Source organism: Meles meles, chromosome 21 (assembly GCF_922984935.1).
Source record: "Meles meles chromosome 21, mMelMel3.1 paternal haplotype, whole genome shotgun sequence".
NCBI classification, from domain to species: Eukaryota; Metazoa; Chordata; class Mammalia; order Carnivora; family Mustelidae; genus Meles; species Meles meles.
In genome coordinates, this window is record NC_060086.1 from 12,063,754 (window position 1) to 12,089,562 (window position 25,809).

General features: G+C 56.7%; 2 protein-coding genes across 5 annotated transcripts in view; one reads left to right on the plus strand and one right to left on the minus strand.

Moving 5' to 3' along the window:
- Positions 1–10,626, plus strand: part of USP42 (ubiquitin specific peptidase 42) — a 52,898-nt gene extending 42,272 nt beyond the window's left edge. Inside the window, exons 13-18 of the mRNA XM_045993838.1 lie at positions 434–1,147; positions 1,287–1,381; positions 3,371–4,867; positions 5,876–6,177; positions 8,386–8,429; positions 9,623–10,626. Of these exons, the coding sequence (XP_045849794.1) occupies positions 434–1,147; positions 1,287–1,381; positions 3,371–4,867; positions 5,876–6,177; positions 8,386–8,393 (2,616 nt within the window). The 3' untranslated portion in view covers positions 8,394–8,429; positions 9,623–10,626. The remainder of the gene's footprint in view (positions 1–433; positions 1,148–1,286; positions 1,382–3,370; positions 4,868–5,875; positions 6,178–8,385; positions 8,430–9,622) is intronic.
- Positions 10,627–10,852: 226 nt separating this feature from the next.
- Positions 10,853–25,809, minus strand: part of CYTH3 (cytohesin 3) — an 88,851-nt gene continuing 73,894 nt past the window's right edge. For 2 of the 4 annotated variants that reach the window (XM_045993024.1, XM_045993022.1), the window contains 9 exons: positions 25,010–25,128; positions 20,147–20,227; positions 19,690–19,802; positions 19,454–19,602; positions 19,221–19,332; positions 14,335–14,411; positions 14,165–14,236; positions 13,931–14,085; positions 10,853–13,664 (listed from right to left, as the gene is read on the minus strand). In XM_045993024.1, the coding sequence (XP_045848980.1) occupies positions 13,592–13,664; positions 13,931–14,085; positions 14,165–14,236; positions 14,335–14,411; positions 19,221–19,332; positions 19,454–19,602; positions 19,690–19,802; positions 20,147–20,227; positions 25,010–25,128 (951 nt within the window). In that variant the 3' untranslated portion in view covers positions 10,853–13,591. Of the gene's footprint in view, positions 13,665–13,930; positions 14,086–14,164; positions 14,237–14,334; positions 14,412–19,220; positions 19,333–19,453; positions 19,603–19,689; positions 19,803–20,146; positions 20,228–22,318; positions 22,539–25,009; positions 25,129–25,809 lie in introns of those variants that run through there. The other 2 variants (XM_045993023.1, XM_045993025.1) reach the window with 2 other exon arrangements.

A 25,809-nucleotide genomic window follows, 5' to 3' on the forward strand; every position in this document is an offset into this window, starting at 1 on the left:
CTGGGGTTTGTTCTGGACAGAATAGTTGTTGATTACTTACCAGAAAACAGGGACCCATGGAAGGTTTATGGCCAAAGCGGACAGGAGGAGGAGGTGTTTCTAGGTGTGGGAAACTTGATGTTTTTTTTTTTTTAAAGATTTTATTTATTTATTTGACAGAGATCACAAGTAGGCAGAGAGGCAGGCAGAGAGAGGGAGAGGAGGAAGCAGGCTCCCTGCTGAGCAGAGAGCCCGATGCGGGGCTCGATCCCAGGACCCTGGGATCACGACCTGAGCTGAAGGCAGAGGCTTAACCCACTGAGCCACCCAGGCGCCCCGAAACTTGATATTCTAATAAAGAAGATGATGAGCAGAAAGGGAAGGGCCCCTAGCCAGACTGGATTCTTTGTGACTGTACCTGGGCTCTCATCTCCTTGGGTCTTCTTTCTTCCAGAATCCACCTCACTTAAATGGGACCGGGCCACTGAAGGAAGCACCAAGCAGTTCCATTTCAAGTCCCAGTGGGAACCCCAGTGTCAGCCGGGCTGCCTCTGTCAATGCTTCGACTTCTGTTCAAAACTGGTCTGTTAACAGGCCATCAGTGATTCCAGAACACCCCAAGAAACAAAAAATCACGATCAGTATTCACAACAAGTTACCTGTTCGCCAAGGCCAGTCTCAGCCTAACCTTCACAGCGGGCCTTTGGAGACCCCCACCAAGCCTGTTCCCTCTTCTACCGTTACCAGTTCTGCAGCACAGCCTACCTCGAGCGCGCCTGCGGCGGCGGTTTCTAGTAAAGTCACAAAGCAGATGACCCCGAGCGAGTCCTGTTCTCAGCCCGTGATGAACGGCAAGTCCAAGCTGAGCTCCAGCGTCCTGGTGCCCTATGGCGCCGAGTCGTCCGAAGAGTCTGACGAGGAGGCCAAGGGCCTAGGCAAGGAGAACGGTCTCGGTACGATCGAGAGCTCGAACTCTTCTGTGCAGGATGTGGAAGATGACGAGGCCTCTCCGCTCGAGCTTCGAGAGCCCCTTGCTCTAAATGGTGCTGACAGTACAGACAGCGACCTGAAGGAAAACGGTCTGCCTTGTGATGGTGCCAGTTGCCAAGTCCCGCCTCCTCTACACTCAGAAAATCCCTTTTCTAAGGCGAACGGTCTGCCGGGAAAGGTGAGTGTCTTGGGGTGGCCCGGCGGGTGCTGGGAGGGGGGCTTTGATTCTCACATCCAGCCGCTCACTGGTTGCAGATCAGAGATCGGGAGGCGCCCGGCGGCAGTGAGGGTTGAAAGAGTTTTGTTTTTTATCGTAGTTGATGCCTGCTCCTCTGCCGCCTCTCCCAGAAGACAAAATCTTAGAGAACTTCAAACTCAGCAACAAGGTGAAAGGTTCGACAGAAGAAAGCAGGTAAGATGATGACGGGCAAGGAGACTGTGACGGCGCCCACGCGCTGTGCGCCGCTGTCTTAACTGCACACGTCTCATCGTGACCCTTTTGAATCCCTTGAATATATGCATGAGCTAGAGAAGTTGTTAAGTGCCTCTAGAAAAGGAAAGGAAAAACTTACTGGACAAATTGCCATTTTTCTGTGAAAACGATGTCCTTGAGCTAACGCTTTGTTCATCCTAGCCCTGTCTCTCTGGCTTAGGGACCCTACGGCCTGCTTCCAGGTCGGACACCTGGCCTGCCAGCGACAAACGTGAAGACTCGCTAAGGCTGTAGGGCAGGGCTTCTCACCTCCCATCAAGTTCAGATACGCTGCTCCTTCTAGAATCCTGAAATTTCATTCATAGATCAGTGCATCTCCACATTGAATGCTTTGTTTGCTTTTTTAAATCGGCACAATTCCTGAGTGTCATGTAACAGGAGTGAAAGACAGGAGGAATATACCAGCCGGTGGCGTTTTGGTTTGCCCACGAGTGCACGACGCCCCAAGCGTGTTTGCTGTGAGCCTTGCCATGTGGGACGTGGCCTGGTGTCCCGAGCGCAGTCCCACGCACACACTTCACCATCAGGGGTGTGATGTTCTCATAAGGGACAACTTTTGGTGACATTCTGGTTGTCCCCGGATTTACACAGTAGTTGTGTCCCTGGAAAATGTCACATCCATGAAGACTGCCAATAATCTCATAGCTGGGGTGTTCGTCCACATGGACGTCAGCTTGTGGGACGTGGGACCCTTCCTTACTCCCTGCATGTCACTGCCTGCCTTGTCCCTGGGCTCCCCCATCTCTGTGACAAACAGAATGCACCCCACATTTCAGAGTGGCCCCCGACAGGGGGTCTGCCCTTACTGAACAGTGGTCAGGAAGGTTTAGTTATTAAAACGGAGTGGAGCCAATCTTCAGATTACCTTCAAGAGGGGACGGCGTGACTCCCCAGTCACTTTGTAATGGTTTTCTTTTCATCCCTTCCCCAGTCTAGCTTAGTTTCTCCTCAAATGTCATGTGCATGAGGATGACCGTGGACGGTTGTGTAGACAGAACCGCGCATGTGTTGTGACCCAGTGGGTGTTGCTGTCACGTACTGGCACGAGACTCACGGCCGTGCCCGAGGGGACTTGTCAGTACTGATCTCATCTGTGCTCTCTCCCCCAGGGATTTTCCCACTACAAAGTGGGGCCCCTGGAGGGTTGTTAATGTTGGCTGGCAGTTTTCATTAACCTGGAGCAGACCTCGGGGACCCTGTAGCAGTCAAGGGCAGACAGAGTTCATGTCCTCCAGGAAGGTTTTCTAAAGCCTCACTGTACCCACTACAGCCTCCCGGTTCCTACATTCCGAGGGGCCGTTGGCTGGGTTTGGAGGCAGTGACTCTATCGGAGGCTCGGGAGAAACGCGGAGGAAAAGTTAGAGCCCCCAGTCGCCAATCTGACTATTCTGATCATTCACAGTTATTAAGAATTAGAAGTATAGGGGCACCTGGGTGGCTCAGTGGGTTAAAGCCTCTGCCTTCGGCTCAGGTCATGATCCCAGGGTCCTGGGATTGAGCCCCGCATCGGGCTCTCTGTTCCGCGGGGAGCCTGCTCCCTCCCCTCTCTCTCTGCCTGCCTCTCTGCCTAGTTGTGATTTCTCTCTGTCAAATAAATAAAAATATATATATAAAAAAAAAGGAATTAGAAGTATATCTGAAAACAGAAAGAGCCTACGACTGCAGGATTATTGCAGCTGAAAAATGGGATAGTAGATAAGCCTGATAGAGAATTTCATGTTTTTGTTTAATGAGGGAAAGAGAATGTTAGAGTTTCCAAAAATGATAAACCCAGTATGCAGCTCCAGCCAGATATGTTAAAGGCACAGATTATTTAAAGGAATGTTTTGAAGTTTTTGTCTTTGTGACCCATAATGCAATCAAGCCACTGACTGATTTATTGATTTCTTTGTTTTGATGGGGCTGCAGTGCTCCTGGAACAGAGGAAGGTCCTGCAGAGGATCCTGGTGCGGAGCTGGAGGCCGGCAGTCCCTCTCCCGAGTCCCGTGAGAAACCGGAGACCCTCACGAGCCTTAGCAGCAAGTTAAAGAAGGCTTTGCCACCCTCAGACCCCAGCGTCAAATCTACCAAAGAAGAACTCTCCGAAAACATTTTAGCAAAACCCGAGGAGTCTTTGCCCAGTGCCAACACCCTTTGCAGCAGCACTAAGAATACCGTGGTTGACGATCCACTCCCTAGACTGTGCAGCCCCGGGGACTTAACAGATGACCAGAGCAGACCACCCCAGGCCGTATCGGGGGCGTTACTAGAGAGCCCCCGGGCCTTGGCCGCAGTGGAGGCTGCGGGCAGTTCCAGCCCGAGTGCCCCGGTACACTCCGAGGGTGCCTGTGAGCACGAACTCTTAGTCTACATCAGTCGAGACACGTGCTCGGACTTGGAGGACCCTCCTCAGAGCGCAGGCGCAGCGGCCGAGGGCTTGCCCTCTCCTCAAGCAGACAAGATCACAGAAAATCATTCAGAAGGGGGCCCCGAACAAAGCAGCGGGGAGAAATGTGAAGAAAACATGGTTGGACAAAAAGTTCCAGATCATTCTCCAGTTAAGGAAAAAATCAGTATCCTCAGAAAAGTTGACCGAGGACATTATCGCAACCGAAGAGATCGTTCCTCCAGCGGAGAGCGTGCGCGGGAGAGCAGGAGCAAAACCGAGGAGCACTACCACAAAAAGCGGCACTCGTCTGTGCGGGAGCGGGGCCCCAAACAGGACCGCTACCGGACGGAGCACAGCGGCGGGGGCCAGCACCACCCTTGTCACGGCGAGAGGCTCAGCCCCGGCGAGCACCGCTCCCTGGGCAGGTACGGCCACCACCACTCCCGCGGCAGAGGCGGCTCGGACCAGGAGTGGAGCAGGTACCACCACCCCGAAAGCGAGCACTCCTGGGCCCGCGAGAAGTACTACCCCGACAGACTGCGGTGGGACAAGTGCAGGCATTACCACGACAGGTACGCCCTGTACGCGGCCCGGGAGGTGCGCGAGTGGAGGCCCTTCCCCGGCGCCCGCGAGTACGCCAAGGCGGGCCCGTCCGGCGGCCGGCCCTACAAGGACTACTACAGAGGGCGCAAGGGCCACGAGCTGCTCGCCAAGGGGAAGGACCGGCACCGCTTCGGCAGCCCCCGGGCAGGCCCGCCGCACGGCCTCCTCCCGTACCCCGACAAGGACCCCCACGAGAAAATTGCACTTGTGGCCGAAGACACCAGTTGTAGCCTCGCCGATCGCTTCCACGACCGCGAGAACGCCAAGTCCCGGAAACGGAGGTACGATAGCACGGAGAACAGCGCCGGTCACGTCGAGAAAAAGGCCTGGAGGGGCTTCCAGAAGGATCCCTTGGAAGAGCCTAAAGTGAAGAAGCACAAAAAATCAAAGAAGAAAAAGAAATCCAAAGACAAACACCGAGGCCGAGATTCCAGGTGAGGGTGAGGCCCAGTTCCGGTTCTGTGCCTGGGAGCCGGGCCTGGCCCCCCCGCGCGGGGCTGGCCGCGGCGGTGACGGCTGGATTCCTGCGGCCCGCTGTGCGGGGCGTGAGCTGCCGCCGAGGTCGATTTCCAAACCGCAGTTCCGAGCCGCCACTCCGGCGCGCTTCACGGTGCCGCAGAGCGGTGAGTGCCGCCGCCGGCCCCCGCGCTGCCGGACGGTGTGCCGCTGCGGCCGGTGCTGCGGGATCTCTGGGAGTGTGTGTGCCACGGCCTGTACTGAGAACTTGAGTTCTGGACTGTGTAACTGGTGTTCTTACTCTCCCTCGTCAGATGCGGTTATGTTTTCACGCCTGTTCGTGTTTTCTTGCACCTCGGGGCCTGCTGGCGGGCGGGCACGGGGAGGCCGCCGTCCCCGTGCTGCTGGCTGGCCCGCCGGCGGCGCGGGTCCGGGACAGCCACGGGTTGCCTCAGCCTTGTCTGTTCCTCTGGCTCCATTTCCCAGCTTGAGATCTAGTGGGGAAGTTTGTTTTTGTATTTCTAAAAAGCTAAATTGGGCGGAAATTGATTGTCTTGAAAATGACACAATGAGGTGCCTGACATCTGACATGTCTTGAGATGGAAGCCCTGGGGAACGGTTACAAAAGCCGAAGGGTCACAGACGCGGTTACCCGAGGGGAAACCTCCTTCCCGCCCGTGTGCCTGAGTCTCCTGGCGAAAGCATTCTGTCCCTCAGCCCCTTGTTTTCCTTCTTCTGGACTTGGGGCCAGCAATCTTTGCTCCCGAGCTCTGGAGTGGGGTGGAGGGTCCAGGCAGGTGACCTCACACCCTGGACCCCTGGACCCAGGCACCTCATCCGGCGAGCACGCGCACTGGCGCCCAGGGGGGGCCTTCCCCGGCACGTGTGAGCTGAGTGTCTGCCAGGGGGGGTGGAAGCCGAGGACCAGGCTGCTCGGAGGCGAGTTTGGTTTGTTGGTGGTTTGAGTTCTGGCTTCTTCTCCGCAGGCATCAGCAGGACTCCGATCTTTCAGTAGCATGCTCTGATGCCGATCTCCACAGACACAAAAAAAAGAAGAAGAAAAAGAAGAGGCACTCCAGGAAGTCCGAGGACTTTGTTAAAGACTCAGAGCCGCACCTGCCCAAGGCCGTCAGCCATGAGACTGTTGACCGTTTCCGGAGAACGGACGGCGCTTTCCCCCTCACCGACGGCCTGCCTCTGGAAGGTGCTGGGCCTTTCCGTGAGAAGAGAAAACACTTAAGGATGGGAAGCAGGGATGACAGGGGTCCTCTGTCTGAGTGTGGCCAGGGTAAGAGGAGACACTTGGAATTAAGACTATAGAAATGATTCTTGTTAACACCGGGGAAGAAACCCTCACTTGGCTTCGAAGGGGGTGCGCGTTCGCGGGAGCCCGTGCGCCCCGTCAGCTCCAGCCTTGGCTCCCAGGCATGGCACGGGCTTCAGCTGCCCGGTGGGGCGCTGCAGGGCGACCCCGTAGCACGTGTGTGAAACCGCAGGGACTTGGACCTGGGCTTGGCGGAGCCTCCGTGGCGAGACCTCTGGTCTGGGGCCCTGGCTGTGTGTCTCCTGAAGGACCAGGGCGTTCATTCTGAAGCCATTTCTGATCGAAGTACTTACACAGCGTGCGCTTTCCCTTTGGAGTCGTTAAACCTCTGGCATTCTGAGTGGAAGCTGAAGCTCCACGGGAGGGATGTCCCCTTTCGGCCCCTGGCCAGGCCGAGGCCTTGCGGGCACCTGTGATGTGGGGCCTTGGGTCCCGCTGAGCGAACCCCTCCAGGCTGGGGGCGTGGGGGGCTTGGATTCTTACCCCCTTGGCGCCGCTGTTTTCCGATGTCACCTCTTAGCCCTTTCTGCTCTGACTGCACCTGAAGCAGCCACTTGGCGCCTTCTGCTCTTCACCCAGGCCGCAGGGTGCAGGCCTGGAGCGGGGTGGCGGGCTCGACGGCCTCTGGGCCCCGTCGGGTCAGCCTGCTGCAGCCCGTGGGTGCCACCCATTTCCACGGGGCCTGCCGGTGAAGAAGGCCAAGGCCGTCGTGGGTTTGATATGGCTGGCGGAGCCAGAAGGAGATGTCGTGGCCCATGAGACACACCTGTGTCCGGAGCCGTGCATGGGGCGAGCCCAGCCTTCCCGCTTGCATGACGCCGCGCTGCCCTGGCGAGTCGCTTCCAAGAGCCTTGGTGGCCCCAAAGCGGGACGGGGTGGTCCTCTGGCCTTTCATATGAGGAGCTCGCTGAGCCCTGCCCTAGATGCCCGAGGGGCGCTTTCATGACTTTGATAGGGCATCTTGGTTGCCCACAGGCCCTTTGTGTCGTGAACTTGGGGGAGACACACGTTTGGGGGCAGGCCAGTCTGCCCCGTGGCCCGCTGTCAGTGCAGCTGCGGACAGAGGAGGGCCAGACCGGCCGGGGCGTTGGCATTAGAGGAGCAAAGGCCGTGAGGGAGGCGTGTCCCAGCGGGTGGGGCTGTGCAGCTGACGTGCTGTGGGGAGCCCGGGTGACACAGGGTAGAGAACGAGGGTGGCTGTGGCTGGCTGGAAAGTGACATTGGCAGTTGTCTGCTCTGGGTTTTTTAGATTAATCATGTGAATCTTTGGTCTGTTGGTTTCCCATGAGCATTTTGGTGATTTAGGGAAGGGCTTGGCTTGGTGCGGGCAGAGTCCCTTCTACCTCTGCTTGGTGCTTGGGAGGAAGCAGCGGGCGGCGTCTGAGGGGATTCTGCTCTGTTGCCAGAATGTTCCCCGCCCGGCTGCAGTCTCGCAAGGAGCACACTCGGAGGCCGCCAGAGCACAGTGGAGGGCAGCTCCCCCACAAACATGGCTCTGGAGGGAAAGCAGGCGGCCGTGAACCTTGGTGGTTGGCCAGTGGGGGCTCAGGCACGCGTCTCTAAGGGCCGCTGTCAGGCTTTGGGTCGAGCGGTGGCCGTGTCTGTCCTGATTGCGCTCGATGGGCAGCGTGCAGCCGGCGTTGCTGAGGGGAGCAGGTTGAAGAACCCATGTGTCTGTACCCTCCTGTCCTCAAGGACAAGGGGCCGCCTGCTTGGGCTTCCATGCTAAGCACCTGTCTTCTGGCCAAGGATGCCACCGCCCCTTTGCCTGCCTGCCACATGTCCCCTGTTTCTGGTACCTTGACCACTCACCTCAGACTCCTGTCCTCCGGCTGCATGAAACCCTCATGTCAGTGTCTTTGGCTCGAGTTCTCTGTCCTGCTGTCAAAATGCTGACCGGCTTGATGGGCTGGGAGCGAACGGTTCCCACAGGCTATGGCTTTTCGCTGTGTCGCAGGCATCACATCAAGTCTTGTTTTCAGTCAGACGCTGGGAGCGATCGCCGTGCGACAGGGTACACGTGCCCAGCCTGTGCGGGACGGGTTTCAGGCCGTGAGCATCCAGCCAAGAACGGGTCCTAAGTGTAATCACGCGATGCCCATGCACAGCACAGGCATGAAAAATGCTGCAAAACTATCATTAAAATTTCTTTCCTGATTCTTTGCTTTCTAGGTGATTGAAAACTTGGCCTCAAAACAAAAAATTCACTAGTTATGGTAAGCAGTTTTCCTATCTGTATGTTTCATACTTGTCCAGAGAGGCACCGAGGGGACTTAGATGGAGTTTGGGGCCTCGGGGAGACAGGTGGTGCTGCGGGGAGTAGGTGCGGGAGGCTCCCTGGCAAGGGTAGCAGACTCCTCTGACCCCCCAGGCCCACTGCTGGAGCTGTGCTCGGACCCCTCCTCCCCGGTCTGGCTCCGGTACATGGTGGCCCTTCCTTCAGGCGCCGCCATGCTGCTCCCTCCTCCCCTTATAAGAAGGGGAGGGAAAGCTGCAGGCCCCAGACGGCCGGGAACTAACACAGAAGGAAAAGCCCCTTTCCTCCACCCAGACCTACCCAATTGGCCTAGGAGGGGAGCCCCCGGCAGCCCCATTCCCCCCACACAGCCACGGGTCCCCACGCTGGAAGAACAAGGGGTTCGCATGCCCCAGGCCTGACTGGCTCAGCTGCAGGCCTGGGGGCCAGCCCGGGAGCCCCGGGTCCCCATGCAGCCCTAGAGAACACATCAACTTCTACTTCCGACAGAAAGGACTTGGCCTTACTGGAATGAGGTGTGGGTGCCTTAGGACAGATCCCGACCTTGCCGGAGTCTGGTGGCTTACTGCCGGCATTTGCTCCCGTGGCCCTGGAGCTAGCGCCTCACGTTTGGGATCCGCGTTTGCAGAGGTAGACAGGAGAGCGTGCCGTCGTGCTCTTGAAGGGGCTTGTGTCCAGTGTGTGACTTGCAGGCAGCCGGGGGGATTTGAAATGGAATTCCCCGAATTGTCTACGGAAGACTAACGTGCAGCTAACTAACCTTTCTCGGTGTGTCTTAAGGAAAACTCCTAAGCCTAAGTAAGGACTTAGATTCTCTAGCGAAAGGGAATTAAAGGATTGAGCCGATTAGCAGCGGCGGGCTGAGCCGACGGCCCGCGCCCAGCAGGTGGCTCCCTCCGCACACGGCCTGCCTGGCGGAGCAAGCAGCCCCCTTTCCTGCCCTTCCGGAAGGCAGTGATCGCAAAGGGACCTTTGTAAGGAAGAAGAGCTTCCCCCAGAGATCGGGTGGAACAGTGCCGAAAGGAAGCCCACGGCTGAGTTGTCGGTGTTAGGGATGGCCAGGCCCCGCCTGGGGCCCCCCAGCCCAGCGGAGCCCACTTGCCTGCCTCGGGAGGTACTAATGCCTGCTGCCTGCTGCCTCTTGTCTTTCAGATTCAACGTGTTCAACAGAAGCCATCCCCAACCCAGCTTAAATTATAAATATAGAAAATAACTTTGTTCAAATCTGCGTGGTGCTTCTTTAGTAAATACTGTACAGATTTTACCATGGAGAACTTTTTTTTAGTTTTTACCTTTTCTTAATTACCCTTCTTCCAAATGGACGAACACTTTCTACAACTGCTGACCGTTGTAAAACACCGTGTATAGAAATCCCCCGCACCGTGACGCCCTGGACTGGAACATCTCAAATGCTGCTTAATCAGACTCAGGTGGACCGCTCGCATTCCATGGAAAGCTCCTCCACGGCAGACATCCGGTGCAAGACCCGCCGGGAAACCATGGAATTATTAAAAGTACAAACAAACTGACAGTATGTATATTTAATTTAAAGACTTATTTAAAGATTCACGAGCTCTCAACTAGACTTGAGACAGTCTGTTTTCTGTAATGTCTGGTACTAGAAACTAATTTGCTTCATATTTTAGTTGTATTCAAGATTTGAAAATGTATTTTATAGACAAGTTCTGTTTTTGAACTTTGTGGAACTATTCCAATCAATTTACCAGTTATGATGAGTATTTACATTATGAATGTATAATCCAAACATTATTTGTAAAGCCTACAGTATGTTTTTATTACTTAACACTTTTTTATACAGTGTCTCTTGTCTTGACTATGATGTTGGAGTCTGAGTTGTCAGCTTGGTCCCTTAAAGTTTCTAGTTACAGACAAAATCATACTGTGATTTTATTTTTAATATGGATATGCTATCAAACTGTGATACACTTATAATTCACTGGTCCTGCATCAGGAGATGGAGTGGGGAAAACTGTATTTAATACAGTTTGTATCTGAATAATCTGTATGGTTTATACAGTTTGTGTTGTTCAGAGATGTCTAAAGTTTGATCTTTGTTTTTTTAAAGATTAAAAAAGCACTTGCCCCACTGTAAATATACAGCATGTAAAATTTATATAGTATATAAATGGCAGCAAATTAAATGTTTTGTGTCTTATTCTTTACTGCTGGTTTCCCCCCCTTTGCTTACCAGACCTTTCTCACCAGCTTCTTCGTGCTGCCTTCACCGTCTTAGAATCCGCGGAAGCCCAAGCCGCAGGCTCCCCTTCGGCCTGGAGGTTGAGCCTGGGACCGGGGAGGGACAGGGAACAAGTTCCTGGACACGACAATCTGTTTTAAAGAACCAAGTCCTAGACAATCTTGTTGAACAATGCATTTTTTTATTTTGTGAACACAGTTATTTGCAATTTGATGGCCATACACCTTCCAATTTTGCTATTCATTTTAACAACAAAATATCAATAGATAATAGGGTATTTCTTCATGCAGCTCGTGGGAGTATATACACTGAATAACAAACACTCCAGAAATCTCTTTGTACATTATTTACATATTAACTATATTTGCTGTAAATACAAATGTCTAAGAAAAAAATAAGAAAATGTGAAATCACAACATGTGGTTTCGGGTCTACAACAGACCTAACTTCTCAGCAAAGCACATCTATGTAGATAATATGCATTTTAACTTTTAAAAATATGCATTGCTTTATATGAAGCATTAAATGCTGCTTCATCTATAAATAGCTCCTATCTTGATTCAGTTTGGTACCACATTAAACTGTTGAAAGTTGCTCCGTGATCCTGAAGACACTGTTGCCTGCCTGGGTCCAGGGTCGTCCAATTCAGCCTCAAGTGTTAAGTGAGGCTGGCAGGGCCAGCGGCCGCCCGCCCAATGCGGCCCTCCCGTTGCCTCCTGCCCTTGGCCTCCGGAGGAAAGCTTGTCTTTGGCCAGAGTTGGGACTAAATTCAAGCACTGAGCGCAGACGTGGGGGCGGTGGGGGGTCAGGGGAGGAGGAACACGGCCGTGTTGAGGTCCGGGCAGGGTCCAGGCCTCACAGGCCCTGCCCTGCTGGGCCTCCCGGACAGGCCGGCCTGAGGTGGAGCGGGGGTGACGGCGCGTGCGCCCGTCATGTTAATACTGTCACAACAAAACCTGGAATTAGAGGATCTCACGGAACACGAACAGCAGGTTACAGAGTCGAAGCACCGCGGCCTCCGCCTCGCTCCGGGGAAACAGCCAGCACGGGAGGCGCCTTCGCCTACAGAAACCACTCCCACGGGGCCTGCCCCAAGCTCGCTTCTCCCAACCCCACTGAGGCCAAACCCCAAAAGCCCATCTCCCCAGGGGCCTACCTGGGGCAGACAAAGGAGAGAGGGAAGGTCCCCCCATGTGCGACACGGACGTGGCGGGCGCCGCGGGGGTGCTCGGGCGCAGAGCTGGGCTGCGGGCTCCGGGCGCGCTCTGCTCGTGGAAGACTGGAGGCCAGAGTTGCATATATACCAGCCGGGCATTTGGCGAATGCCGGCTTGCCTTTCTCAAAAACTAGAAGTTTCGATTTTGAGGTATCAGTACAGTAACAAAGCCTAAAAGCTTGGGAATGAAACAAAAACTCAGTTTGATGCAGGGTGGAGAGCCCTGGGCTCAGATCCCTTTGCATCTAGCGTGGCTTAAAGCTACGTCAAGGTCAGCGGTGCCGAGGCCAGGGGCCCGCAGCCGGTCAGTTCCAGCACCAAGGCAACTCACAGGAACAGTCACGTGTACTTAAAATCTTCACACAGGTGCCGACGCTCTGAAGCCTGCTTTCTGGGACTTTCCTCTTGCAGGGGACAGTCCGTGACCTCCAAAGGCCTCAGAGGCATGGCGTGCCCACGCAGTGTGGGAGAGGGGGCCCGTCCTGAAGAACCAGCGGCAGCGACCCAACACACAGCACCCCAGCCTCGGCCCGCGGCAGCCCCGTGCTGCCCTGAGCGCCATCCTCCCTCCGGCCGACGTCCTGAGCACCTACTATTAGATCAACGGCAACCTGACAGCCGCCCGGTGGGGGATCGTCCCAGGTCCACCACCTGCACGTATCCGGGGCTTTACACTATTTACAGGAAACCCTAAGTGCCGGGCGCCTCCATCCCACAGCGCGCGCTCTCCCTGCTCACGGCGAGAGAGTAAGTCTCTGAAAACACGGAATGAGATTTGTTCTAGTTACTGGTCTATGCGTTACATCAAGAGATCGGGTCCAACTACCATCAGGTCAGTAAAAGAAACACTGGTTTTCCAACAGGTTTGAAAGAGCGAGGACTGGTCGGAAGCCTGGTTCCGCTGAACCACATGGAACTGCTGCTCGGGGTCCACGCAGGCCAACAGCAGCCGTTTCATGGGGCTCCACACCCAGACGGTGCTGGGACCGCAGGTACAAGAGAAACACCCAGAACCGTTGCTTGTATTTTAACGATCTGCCTTTTTAGAAAGTTATCTGAGCTGAAGAGGACCCCGGGGGACCTGGCCACCTGGAGCCCGGCCCTGCCCAGGGAAGCGGGGACTCTGCCGCACACCTGCGCCGCCCACCGCCCCCAATCGGTGCTACACGTCTTGTAGACAGAATTTTCCTTCAGTGCACAGTAGAGATTTGTGTCCGGGAGTTATTTATAGCTGCCATTCTAAAAATACTACTGTTAGAAAGTATCTTTCATTATAATTTCAGAATATAAAAAGGCATATAAAAGCTATAATCCTATATATCTGAGAAAAAACTCTGAATAAAAAAGTGGTAGCTTTTCCTTCCTCGTTCTGATAGAAAACAGCGGCTTCTAGGATGGTGAACCCAGCCCTGGGTGAACACGTGTGGCACGATGGGCCCGAGGTCCCCTTGGCCACGGCAGCAGGTGTGGCGGGGCCAGAGCCAGGAAGAGGGCATCGGGACACCAGCGGCGGGGCCTCGGCGACCCTCCCCTCAAAGGCGCCAAGCGGCCAGGGCGGGGCAGGCACTGCCTCCTCCGGGGAGGCGGCGGGAGAGCGAGGCGGGGCCCAGGGTGTCGGGGAGGCTCCCAGTCACTTTCTGCTGTGGGGTTTTGGTTTCTACTTTCACCTGTTGAGGCCGGGAGAGATCTATTTCTTATTGGCAATCCTCCTCTTCCTCGTGGCCAGCATGTCATAGAAAGGATCCCTGCTGATGCTCGCTCTGCGGAGAGAGGAGAAGGCTGAGGTCCGGCGGCACCTGCATTGCCCCTGAGCCGAGAGCTCAGGGCCTGCCGGTCTCCGCAGCCAGGGGCCGGTCCCGCACGCAGAAGTGCGCCTGCGCTCAGCTGCAGCCGGGTGCACGCATTCCCCCACACGCAGGCCCGCACGCTGGCATGCCTGCGCACTCCCGCAGGGGCACGCACTCCCCTGCGCGCGCACAGGGAGGCCCCGGGGCCCTCAGGGCTCCGAGCCTGGGCTGGGGCGCACCTGATGGACTTCATCCACTCCTCCTTCTCCTCGGGGCTCGGGGCGGAGATGCGGTACACCACGTGGTTCCCCTCCACCACCCGGCCGTCCGCCTCCGTTTTGCAGGCCTTGATGACCTGGCCCTTGTGGCTCGGGTTATAAAGCTCAAAACAGTTCTGGCGGAGACAGACAGACGGCGGTCACTGGGCGCGGCGGCCTCTGGAGGGCGGGGGCGGCGAGAGGCGGCCAGCTTACCGGTTTGCGCGGGTCCTCCACCTCCCTGATGCTGAGGTTCTCCAAGGGGATGATCCCCCTGGGCTCCTTGTCCTGCGAGAGAGGAGGGCACGGCCAGCCTGGCTGGGGCCCGCAGTCCCCGGCCCGCGCCCCCCCCCCCCAGCCCCCAGGGGCCCCCCCGCAGCCCTTACTGTCGTGTACTCAAAGTAGTAGAGGCAGTTGTCGGTGAGGATGAACCAGCGGCGCTTCCAGGTCTTCACCCGCCCTCCTGGAAGCAGAAGAGCTCATGAGTCCGCGCCCACACGCGCTGGGAACCCGCGGCCCGGAAGGGGGGGCCCGGGACCGACAGAAATGACTATTTTCAGAAATGCCACTGGGAGCCAAGCTCGGTCTTAAGCTCCCTTCCTCGTGGAAACGTGGGACATTCTGCCCACACTGAGCCAAGTCCCGGCTGAGCTCTGGGGCCTGGCCCCGAACGGGCGCAGGGTGCTGCCGGGGGCCCCCCATGCACCCCCACCCGGGCCGGCACCGGCGCCCCCGCCTGGGCCACCTACTGAATTCCACCTTTCTGGAAATGTTAGTCGTGATGAATGGGCTTAATTCCCCCCCATGGAAATGACCACAGGATGAAGTCAGTGCCGATCCCCCGGCTGGTCCACCACCTAATCCTGTCACCGCAGGGCTCCGCCTGGCCCTGGGATCCGTCACCATCAATCACTCCTGGGCCCGGGAATTACTCGATTGAATTAATCTCTTAATAAGATCAGGGACACACATGTAAACACACACATGCACACACACAGCTCATCTGCGTCTCCTTTCACTACAGAAAAGGAAATCTTTTACCCTTAACTATTCAGCACAAATGGGCTTCAACTTCCCGCCTTCGCTTCTGACATGAAGTTTAAAAAAAACAGAATCAAGCAATCTGTGGCCGCAAGCAGCAGCTGGCCCTGCTGTCACTCCCTGACATGACATTTGGGGCGGAGCTCACCCGCCTGGCTCTGAGACACGGAGGGACCGCAGTGTGGGAGGGAAGGTCCTGGGGGACACGGAGGGACAGGGAGGCACGCTCACCGGCGTCCCATGTCCCCCTGGGGCTGAGGCAAGAGGGCCACCGGGCAGGGAGTCTGCAGAAATCCAGGCAAGGAAGACCTCCCATTTCGGGGGGAATTAAGACCACTGGGATTCGGAGCCACCGGCCAGGTCCTCGGGAGACCCCGCTGGGACCCCTCACCCCCGCCTCACTGATCAGACTTTAGGCCTCCTTTGGGTGGCCTTGGGCCGGTCCAAACCCAACTGGAGAGGCTGGTGTGCGGGCAGGCCGGGCACTGAGAAGGGGGCCTCGGCTGTGCGGAGAAGGAAAGTCCAGCTACGTCTCCCTCCTCCCTGACACACACTCCCAGCTCCACGTACTTCACTTCTGGTCCCCGTCTGAGGGGTCTGACCGTGTGCCTCCCGATTCCTGCTGCCCTCTCCGCGGCCCGCAGACTCCACATCCGTCCCCGGGAGTCTTTGGGCCCTAGAGCCACATCCCCCCCTCCCCCATTGCTCCCCACCCCCACGCAGCCTCCCCCGCGCACGCGCTGCCCTGGAACTGTCCGCTCCCTCTCCACGGGGCCTCACTGGTTCCTTCCAAGACCCGGCACAGGGCCGAGCACCAGGAGCCCGGCTCATGCTGGGACCTCCACTGCGGTGTCCTGGGGAAGCCCATGTTCACGGGGAGGGGACCCAGGACACCCTTGTCCCCAAGTCCTCCAGTGATGGGACAGCAGATTCCCTCCAGGTGCATCCCCACGGCCAGTTCACTCTACCGCCCTCCCACCAGCTCTGTCTCAGGCTGCACTGGTGCTGGGGGGGCCGCCAGCCGCCCCCACCCATACCAGCCTCCCTGCCCCTGACTCTCCTCCAAACAGCAGCCAAAGGCAAGCCTCGAAGAGGTAAGTTCATCCCGGCTCTCCGTGCCCGAAGCTCGCAAAGGCTCACACGGTCAGCCGAGGACCCCAACCCCTCAGTGGCCTCCAGGGCCTCCCCAGGGCTCCCCTCGTGGCCCCGGCCCTTCCTTCTTGCCACCACGCTGCCTGAGTGTTGACCCTCCTGCCAGCACCTTCCCTCCCCTCAGTCCCGCAAGCGGGTTCTCAGAGAATCGTCCCAGGAGCCCACACGCACTCGGGCTGCAGCCCGCGCGGGGCCGCGAGGCGGCAGTCTAGGCTCTGCTCACCCGAAGTCCCATCGCCGACCTGCCCCGCCCCACACCAGAAGCGGGTTAGCCAGGAAGGCATCTCAGCGTTTAGCCCCTGGGGGCTCCTGAGTTTAGCGGCGCATCTTGGGGAGCCTAATCCTCGGGCCGATGGTCATGGCCAAAGGCCTCCCGGCCCAGCCCCACGTACCCTTCCGGCTTGGGAACCAGGCCCAGCAGGGGTGAAAGGGGGAGCAGGGGTCCCACCTTTGGTGTTGGAGCCACCACAGGTCTCGCTATAGGGGAACAGACAGGCTCTGCCTACACGTGTTCCCGGCTGAGCTTCAGGAGCCAGGGACGGACACACGCACAGATACGGACGGACACACACACACACACACAGAGCACTCACGCCTGTGGAAAGCAGCCTGGCTTCTCCGCTCTGAACCTGCTGCTAGTTCCACGGCTGCTCCCAGGCACCCGTGCCCGCGCACCCGGCCCGCGCACCCGGCCCGCGCACCCGGCCCGCGCACTGGCCCGCGCACCCGGCCCGCGCACCCGGCCCGCGCACCCGGCCCGCGCACTGGCCCGCACGGCCCGCGACACCTCCTCCTCCTGCGGGGCAGCTCAACTCTGACCCACGGGCCTGCCTGTTCTTAGCACAACTGACCCACTCTCAAAGCTCGGCGGCTGTAAGGCACTTCTCCTTGATGTTCCCGAAGCAACACAACACTCCTGTGCTCTCGCAAAGCACCCAGGCCTTCAGGAAGCACCGCTTGGCCCGAGACTAAGTTTATGATGAAACACAAGGAAGCAAGGTCACATGGTGACCTCCGTTGTTTGAGTGCATGCACAGAACACACGTTGTCTCCTACGCTTGTGTTGGAGGCCCCTGGCCAAGCACCTCCGTGTGCAGGCCTGTGTCTGCCTTGTGCGGGAGAAGGGCCCGGAGCTAACCCAGGCCAAGCTAACACATCTCTGGCATCGGCTTCCAGTAGATCCCGCCTTCTTGGCCCTCAGAGCCCGACTCCAACCAGCGGTCCCTAGGGGCCAGGCCAGTGTCAAGACTCCTGGGAGGCGGCTTGTGGGCAGGACTGTGTCCAGGCCCAGCAGCTGTGGAGAGCGGACCTGCCTGCTGGGAAACCCTCTCTCTGGATGGCCACAGGGCCTGGGCAGTCACCTGGCTGGCTGGTGGGCCCGAGGTCTGAGTGGCACCATCACCCCTATAGCTTTGTGACAGCTACCAGGAACGCCAGCACGGCGACTTGCCCTCTCACACCCATACGTGTGGTGGCGGAGCATGGAAGGAGCCGACCCCGGGCCGCCCACTGTGCCGAGGCCATGACTGACTGCTGGGGGCCCTCGGACACCCGCTCAGCACCCCACCAGCTCTATAGCTCCTCGGGGTGCTCTGGGCACGGCTTACACGTGGGGGAACACAAGCCCCACTCGGCCTCTGTCTCCCTCATCTCATGCCAGCTTTAGAAGCAGGTGTGTCTCCCGCTGCCGCTGCCAGGCAGGCCTCCGCAGCCATTGTCGTGCGAGGGGCCGTCCTTGGCAATGCAAGGACGGGAGGGCCCAGGTGCAGCTGCTGGCCTGTCAGACACGTTCACCCTTTGCCCGGACCCCAGGGCCACAGGTCTGAGATGCATCTCCAAGTCCACGGCTATGGCTCTGGGTTTCTAGACAAAGATCTAGAACATGCCCAAACCCCAGCTAAGCCAGAAAAAAAAAACCAGAGGAAGACCCCAAATCAGAATGGCCGAGCCCTGGCACACGCCTTCACACCTGCCTCTTACCCTCCCCTGATTAAGAACACAGCCGTAGGGACTCACTCAGGCCCGGTGTCTGACAGCGTGTTCTACGGTGACCACACCTGGTTGGAACACATGGTCCCATCTCACAGGCTCTCATGTCCCACGAATGCAGAAATCCCCTCCCCCCAGATCAAAACAAGACCAAAAAAAAAAAAAGGAAAACAAAAAACCACTCTATCAATTCTTGTAATTGCCCAAAAAATACCAACGCTACTCCACTTGTCAGTGGTTAGGAAGCCTGAACATTCCCGCGCTCCGTCCGGGGGAGCAGACATGCGCTGTTGGGTTAGTATGAGAGGCAACCGGTGATGTACGGGGATGGAGCAGGCGACCAGCAGTCCCGAGGCTGCTCGGGCCCGGAGGACACGGAGGGCAGGCTCGTTCCCACACGGCATTCCCATGCGCTCTGGGCGCAGAGAGGCTGGCGTCCCGGCCACGCCTCGCCCAGCCCCACAGGAGCGGGTGTCCCATTCACTGCGCTCTACATGAAGCTAACCCAGCAAGTCCAAAGCCACATGGGTCGGATGAATGGCAGCCACAAATCAGAGCTTCACACAGACCAACGGGGGAGAGAAACCGTGAGAGGAACGAGCAGCTGGGGGAGAGGCAGGAAGCCACTGGGTACGTACCTCCTAACGCAGAACAAGCAGGGACAGCCCGTCACAGAACAGAAAGGTGGGAGCCACAGGCAGAAGGAAAACAACAAGAAGGCACATTTAAACCACTCATCAAAAATCAGCCACACCAAACCAAGAGAAAGGCACGCAGGTTCTCGCAGTAAATGCCCCTGCCTCTGAACAGAAAACTGCCTTGGGTCTATCAGGACGCTAGCTGAGCAGTTTTCTGGGACACTCGTGCAGCCCGGGCGTCATTCTCTGCCGTGGACACGGACGGGACGGCCTCACTCGCACAGGGCAAGGCTCAAAGCAGCAGCCATCGAGTCGGGGGCGTGCGGCCGGCTACCGCGGGCAGACTCGGCCCAACGGCCTTCGCTTCTAGCGGTTCTGCCTCTGGTCGGGGGCCTTGGCTGCCGAGGGCTGGGGGCTCCGAGCGCGGGGCCCGCCCGCCGGCCGCCACTCACCCAGCTTCAGGAGCCAGCCCTCGCGGTCGGGGTTGAAGAACGTGTGCGTCAGGTCGTTGCCGTCGTCCTCGGGGATCTTGAACGGCTCGTTCTTGATGCTCTCGTACAGGTTCTGCGGGCAGCACAGGCGACGGGGCGCTCAGGGACACAGCCGGGGGCCGCAGGACCCGTCCGCTCCACGTCCCCGAGGGCCCCCGCAGGTGCCTGGCGGGCCCCGCAGGCCGGGAGCTCACCCGCAGCAGCTCTTCCGGGAGGTCGCCCCCCTCGTTGATGCCGCGGTTCATGGTGACGAAGCGCTCGGCCGTGGGCTTGTCCCGCACATTGTGGTTGTGGAGGCTGGTGTTGAGCATGATGATGGCGAAGGACAGCACGTAGCAGGTGTCTGCGGGAGGCCAGCGGGTGCGGGCCGTCAGCCGCCGGCCCGCCCACCCGCCCGCGCAGAGGCTCTCGGCGCCCCGCCCTCACCCACCTGTGGACTGGAAGACTCCGGGGTTGCACAGGCAGTAGCGGGACGCGAACGCCTCCATCATGCGGTCGATCTTCTGCGCCTCCCCCGGGAGTCGGAAGCTCCACAAGAACTGCCTGTGGAGAAACGAGCACCGGGGGACGAGGGCGGCCCTGGGGTCCAGGGCGTGGGGCTTTCCCCGGACAAGGCAGGGACTCTGCCGGCGGGCCGTGCCTGTGTCCCCTGGCTCATGCCGGGGCGTCTGAGGCCAGAGGCGGGGGAGAGGGGCTCAGTCTCGGAAGCGGGAGGAAAGCCCAGACCCAAGGGCCAAGTCCTGGGTGGGAAACAACGCACGCCCCACAGTCCACGAACGCCTCTCCGGGCCTGTCTGCAGCTCCGGGGGACCGCGGCGTGGGGACCCCATGGGGGTGAGGGCCTGTCTCCTGCTCCCACACTTGCCAGCCAGGGCTCCAACACTTACCTTAAGGCTTGCACGAGGTTCAGATCAGCAAACTCATGGAGTTCGACAAATGCTTGAAGAACTTTAATATTAAAGTCATCCCTGGGAAAGAAAGCAAGTGCGGTCCAAGGCCACTGCGCAGAACGTCCGTCATTTCAAAAGAAAGACCTTTACTACGTAGACCAAGTGTCTGTGGTTTCTCGTCTTGCACCACTAGAATTTAAGATCTACTGCACTGCATGCCCGTTTTCAGGCTTAGGACAAAGGAGACTCAGTAGGACGTTAGGAATTTACTTCACAGTTGGTGCCGATAAGGGTACAGGAGCCGTCGGAAGCTTCTAGATGGCCGCCACTGCTGGGCACGAGCCACGCGATCCCACGGGGTCCTGAGTGCCAGGCGCACGCTCTCCCTCCGCTCTCCCAACCAGCGGCCGCCGACAGCGCTCCCCCCTCACAGGCAGGACTCAGGAGCCCGGTGCCGGGGCAGAAACCCGGCAGTGCACAGGAGTTTTAAAACCAAACTACACACGAGAAGACCATCAAAGGCCTCAACTTCTACATCACGTGAAAGAGGACAACATGCTTCACTGGGGTTTCACTCCATGCTCTTTCCCCAGGTCCTGGCCACAAGGGACAGTAAGGACAGCCCGAGCCAGCAAAACGCTGCTGTCACCACAGGTGTGGGCCAGGACGCACAAGTTCCCCTTCCCCTAGGCGACGGTGGTCCCTGGGTCTTCCCTGGACCACGGAGCAGACCAGACCTTGCTGAAGACAAGGGTGTGTGTCGCTGCCCCACAGGCACATGCCCACCACCGTCAACCGTGAGGAATGGTCATGGCCCAGGGGTATCTGCAAAGGGACCCCCACCAGCTGCCTGCGTGGCTGCAAGGAGGACCACGGCCTCAGGAAGGGGCACGGGCACAACACATGCTGCAATGTTCCCTTCCTTTCTCTGGGGCAAGCGGCTGTCTGAGGCCCTGGGGTTGCTGGGGGGACCGGCCCTGGAGGCGGCAAGCACCCGCCCATCGTAGGCAGGCAGCAGCGAAGACCGGGGAGCAGGCCCCACAACCGGGCTGAGCGCCCACGCAGGGCAGTGGCCACCAAGTCAGAGCCATGGGGGTCGGCATCAAAGGCGAGAGCCCCCCGTCCCAGCTCCAGCGCTACCGAGTGCGGGGTGCAGAGCTGGGGGACCGCATGTCCCTGGGGGAGGAGCTGGCCCCCTCTTGGGCTCGGGTGCACAGGCTGGTGTGAAGACCCCAAGGCGGGATCAGAGAGGCCAAGTGATCTGAGGGGTGGCTGCACCCCCACTCCCGCTGTAGCCGGTCCTCCCTTGAGGGTGGCCCCTGAGGCTCGGTCCTCAGTCCATGGGTCCTTTATCGCCACACTCCCCGCGATGCGAACGGTACCTGCGAGCCTCCCGCTCTGGGGTTCCTGCCTGCCGGGCCCCTCTCTGAACCTACACACTTGGATGCACCCCCTAACTCCCCACGGCTTTGAGTTGTGACTCAGACCACGTCCTTCCTGGACGGGAACCTCCCCCCGCCCCCCAGCAAGGGGCAGAGGGGACCGTCATCACCCCGAGACCCTCTGCCATCCTTCCTCTCCCTCCACTCTAGCCCCACGGCCCCGAACGCTGACCCTCTGCCTGTCCTGCTCTCCCCCAACACCTGCCTGCAGTACACCCCCGCCCCCTTCACGGCCTGGCACAAACGTCACCGTCTCAACAGGACAAGCCTGACCAGCCGGCCTAACTGCCAACCGCAGCCCATCCAATGCCCTTACGTGCTTCTGCTCCTCCTCGGCCCACCACCTTCTAGCAGACGGGAGAAGTGGTTTTCACCTGTTTCGTCCCAGTAGAAGATCCCTCATGAGAAGATGAGTCCGTCTTTTTTTTTTTCTTTAAACAACACAACCCATGTGCCTAAAATAGAGCCTGGCACAGATTCAGAATGTGGCATTTTCTGGAACTCAAAACCTACAGGCACACTCCTCGTTCGTCTCGGGCACCTGCCACAGTGATGGCGACCTCAGACGCCGGCCCTCGTGGCACAGACGGGTAGGTGCTGCAGCCCTGGGCTGCTGCTCGGGGTTTCTTGTGGGTTTGTTTTTTTTTTTAGCTTCGTTCAAACATAATTTACGTTCCGTACAACTGTCCTATTTCAAGTGTACCACTCAGTGGCTTAACGTACTTACAGATCTGTGCAACAGTCACCACAACCGATCTCTGAACACTTTCGTTGCCCCCAAAAGAAAGTCCACGGCCCCATCTGCCAGGCCAAGGCGACCATGAGTCCCTCCCTAAGTTCGTGTGCTCCGGACGCTCTGCATAAAGGGGATCGCACGGTCCGCGGCACTGAGCACCCGCACTCTGCTCCTCTCCCTGCCGCCCAGTAGCAGCCCAATGCCCGGATGAGCCGCATCTCGTCCACCCGCCAGCCGAGGGACACTCAAGCTCATGGACATCGGAACCGCTTCCCGCTTCTGCCGACCGAGAGCCACGCGGCCACAAGCACTCGTGCGTGTTCGTGCAGACGGACGTTTCTGCTTCTCTTGGGTGAACACCTGAGAGTAGAACGAGCAGGTCGCAGGGTGACGGGAGTATTTTGAAGAACTGCCAACTGCTTCCCATGGCCCTGGCACTTCCTAGCCAACCAGCAGCGTGTGAGGGCTCGGGTTTTCCCACATCCTGGGCGGTGTGTGTTTTATTATTACAGACATCCTCGTGGGTGGGAAGTGGTAGCTCCCTGACAGGGGCTGAGGATGCTGAACATCCCGCCATGTGCTGACTGGCCTTATCACGTAGTCACATATCTTCTTTGGAGACATGTCCATTTAGATGCTTTGCTCATTTTATAATTAAGCAGTCATATTATTGAGTCGTAAGAGTTCTTCATGTATTCTAGATAGAAGTCCTTATCGGGGGCGCCTGGGTGGCTCAGCTGGTTAAGCAACTGCCTTTGGCCCAGGTCATGATCCTGAAGTCCTGGGATCCAGTCCCACCTCTGGCTCCCTGCTCAGTGGGGAGTCTGCTTCTCCCTCTGACCTCTCTCCTCTCGTGCTCTCTCTCAAATAAATAAATAAATAAAATCTTTTTTTAAAAAAAGTCCTTATCAGATTTATACGTGGCTTATAGAAATTTCTCCTATTCTGTGGATTGCCTCTCCACCTTCTCGATGATGTCCTTTTCAACACAAAAATTTTCAGTTTTGGTGATGTCCCGTTTACCTACATTTTTCTTTTGCTGTTTATGTTTTTGGTGTCACATCTAAGAAACTTGTGCCTAATCCAAGGTCACAAAGACCTACCTCTATGTTTTCTTCTAAGTGTTTTATAGTTTTTCTTCTCACATGTAGTTCTTTGATTCAGTTTAATTTTTGTGGAACCTGAGTGTTCCAATGGTGCTCTTTTGCAGGTGGATATTCAGGTGTCCCAGACCACTCGTTGAATGACTATTCTTTCCACAACTGACACTGTCCTGACACCCTTGTCAAAAATCACATGACAAAAAAAATCTAAGGATTTATTTCTAGATTCCCAATTCTATTCCATGACCTAGAAGTCTATCCTTACACCAGTACTACACCATCTTATTTACCGTAGCTTTAGTCTGTCTTATAATCAGAAAACGTGAGTTCAGCAACTTTGTTCTTCTTTTCCAAGATTGTGGCAATTTTGGGTCCCATGATATTCCACATTAATTTTAGGATGAGTAGGTCAACTTCTACAAAGAAGTTAGCTGGGATTTTAATAGTGAATGAGTAAAATCTCTAGCTCAAATTTCCAATCCATGAACATGGGATATCTTTCCATTTACGTAGGTCTTTTCCTTTTTTTTCCAAAGTTTTCTAGTTAAGACTAAATATTTTGTACCTCTTTTGTTAAATTTATTCCCAAGTACTTTATTTCTTTTAATGCTATTATAAAATGGGGCTGTTTTTCTTAATATCTTTTCCAAGCTTGCTCATTGCTACCATTTAGAACTATACCTGGATTTTACATATTAATCTTGTATCCTGCAGCCTCACCGAACTTGTTTCTTAGTTCTCATGCTTTTAATGATTCCTCAGGATTTTCTATAGACACAGTTCTGTCTTCTGTAAACAAAGTTTTATTTCTTCCTTTCCAAACCGGATGCTTTTAATTTCATTTTCTTGCTTAACTAGAACTTCCAGTACCACGTTGAAGAGAAGTGGCAAGGGCAGTCAACCGTATCTTGTTCTCACTCTTAGGAGAAAGCATGAAGTCAGCCTGTGTGTTTCACAGGTGCCTGCATCATACTGGGGAAGTTCCCTTCTTTTCCTGGTTTGTTGAATGCTTTTGTCTTAAAGCAGTGAATGTTGCCAAAAGCCTCTCCAGCATCTATTGCAATGGTCATGTGGGTTTGCTCTTTAGTCTACTGATCTGTGTCTGGAGGGCTCAGTTAATTGAGCATCCAACTCAATTTCAGCTTAGGTCATGATCTCTGAGTCATGCGATCGAGCCCCATGTCAGGCTCTGTGCTCGGTGGAGCGTCTGCTTGGGAGTCTGACTCCCTCTGCCCACCCCCCCAGCCCCCCACACGTGTTCTCACACACATGTGCATGCTCTCTCTCAAATAATCTTAAAAAAAAAAAAAAAAAAAAGATGCTTTCTGAGGTATGGAGAAGGGGCAGCCCAGTTTCAGTCCTGCCATGGTTCCCTGAGTAAGGGCTTCCAGAGATCACAGCCCCCTCCTGGCCCCAGAGCACCCGCACCTCTCTCCCTATAAGGGCAAGGAGAGGCTGTGACGGCACTGGGCCAGCACGGTGGGGGGAGCAGCACTGCGCCCCTATGCCCACAGGTAACTGACAGACCCTGACGTGGAGGGCGGGTGCAGGTTGGGCTGCTGGTTCTCCTTCAACTTACCTTTCTCCCAGATAGTCCCCAATGACGGTCTTATTTAGGCCTTCTCCTTTATACAGGAACTGGGCTACGTCTTCTGGGGAGTTCTGCAGCAGGTCATTTTCTATTAGAAACTGAATTCCCTGAAGAGGGACATAAGAAAGGAAGCTCTGGTTAGGAGGGTCGCCCAGACTCATTTTTCAAAGACACAAGTACCTCTAGAGTAATGATCTCACTGGCTGGGACACGGCAAAAATACCAGGACAATCTCATTCTCACACCCCAGACTACATCTTGTCCATCAGAGAAAAGCACATTCACTCCTCCTGGCAATTTAACGGACTAAAAGACAAATAAAGGGGTTACTGAACAAAGCATCAAAAGGGGTTGCCTGGGTGGCTCAGTTGTGAAGCATCTGCCTTCAGTTCAGGGAATGATCCCAGGGTCCTGGGATTGAGCCCCTCACTGGGCTCTCTACTTGGTGGGAAGCCTGCTTCTCCCTCTGCCCCTTCCCCTGCTTGCATTCCCTCTCTCACTGTGTCTGTCAAATAAATAAAATCTTAAAAAAAAAATCGCAAAGAAGGTAGTGGAGATTATAAAGGCAGAGGTACTAATGATACCGGATTTCCCAAGTTCGGGAGAATGATCTGCTTTGTGTGTGAGAGGAACATGTTGTATATGGTTGGCCAACCATGCCCTTCCCAAGCTCCCCTTTTTCCTTGCCATTCCTTGCTAAATAATCATGTTCCTGGTCAGAAAGAAGTCCAGACAGAGGACCCGGGGAAACTATTGCTTTCTTGATCAAAAGGGACTCATGAGCAGCT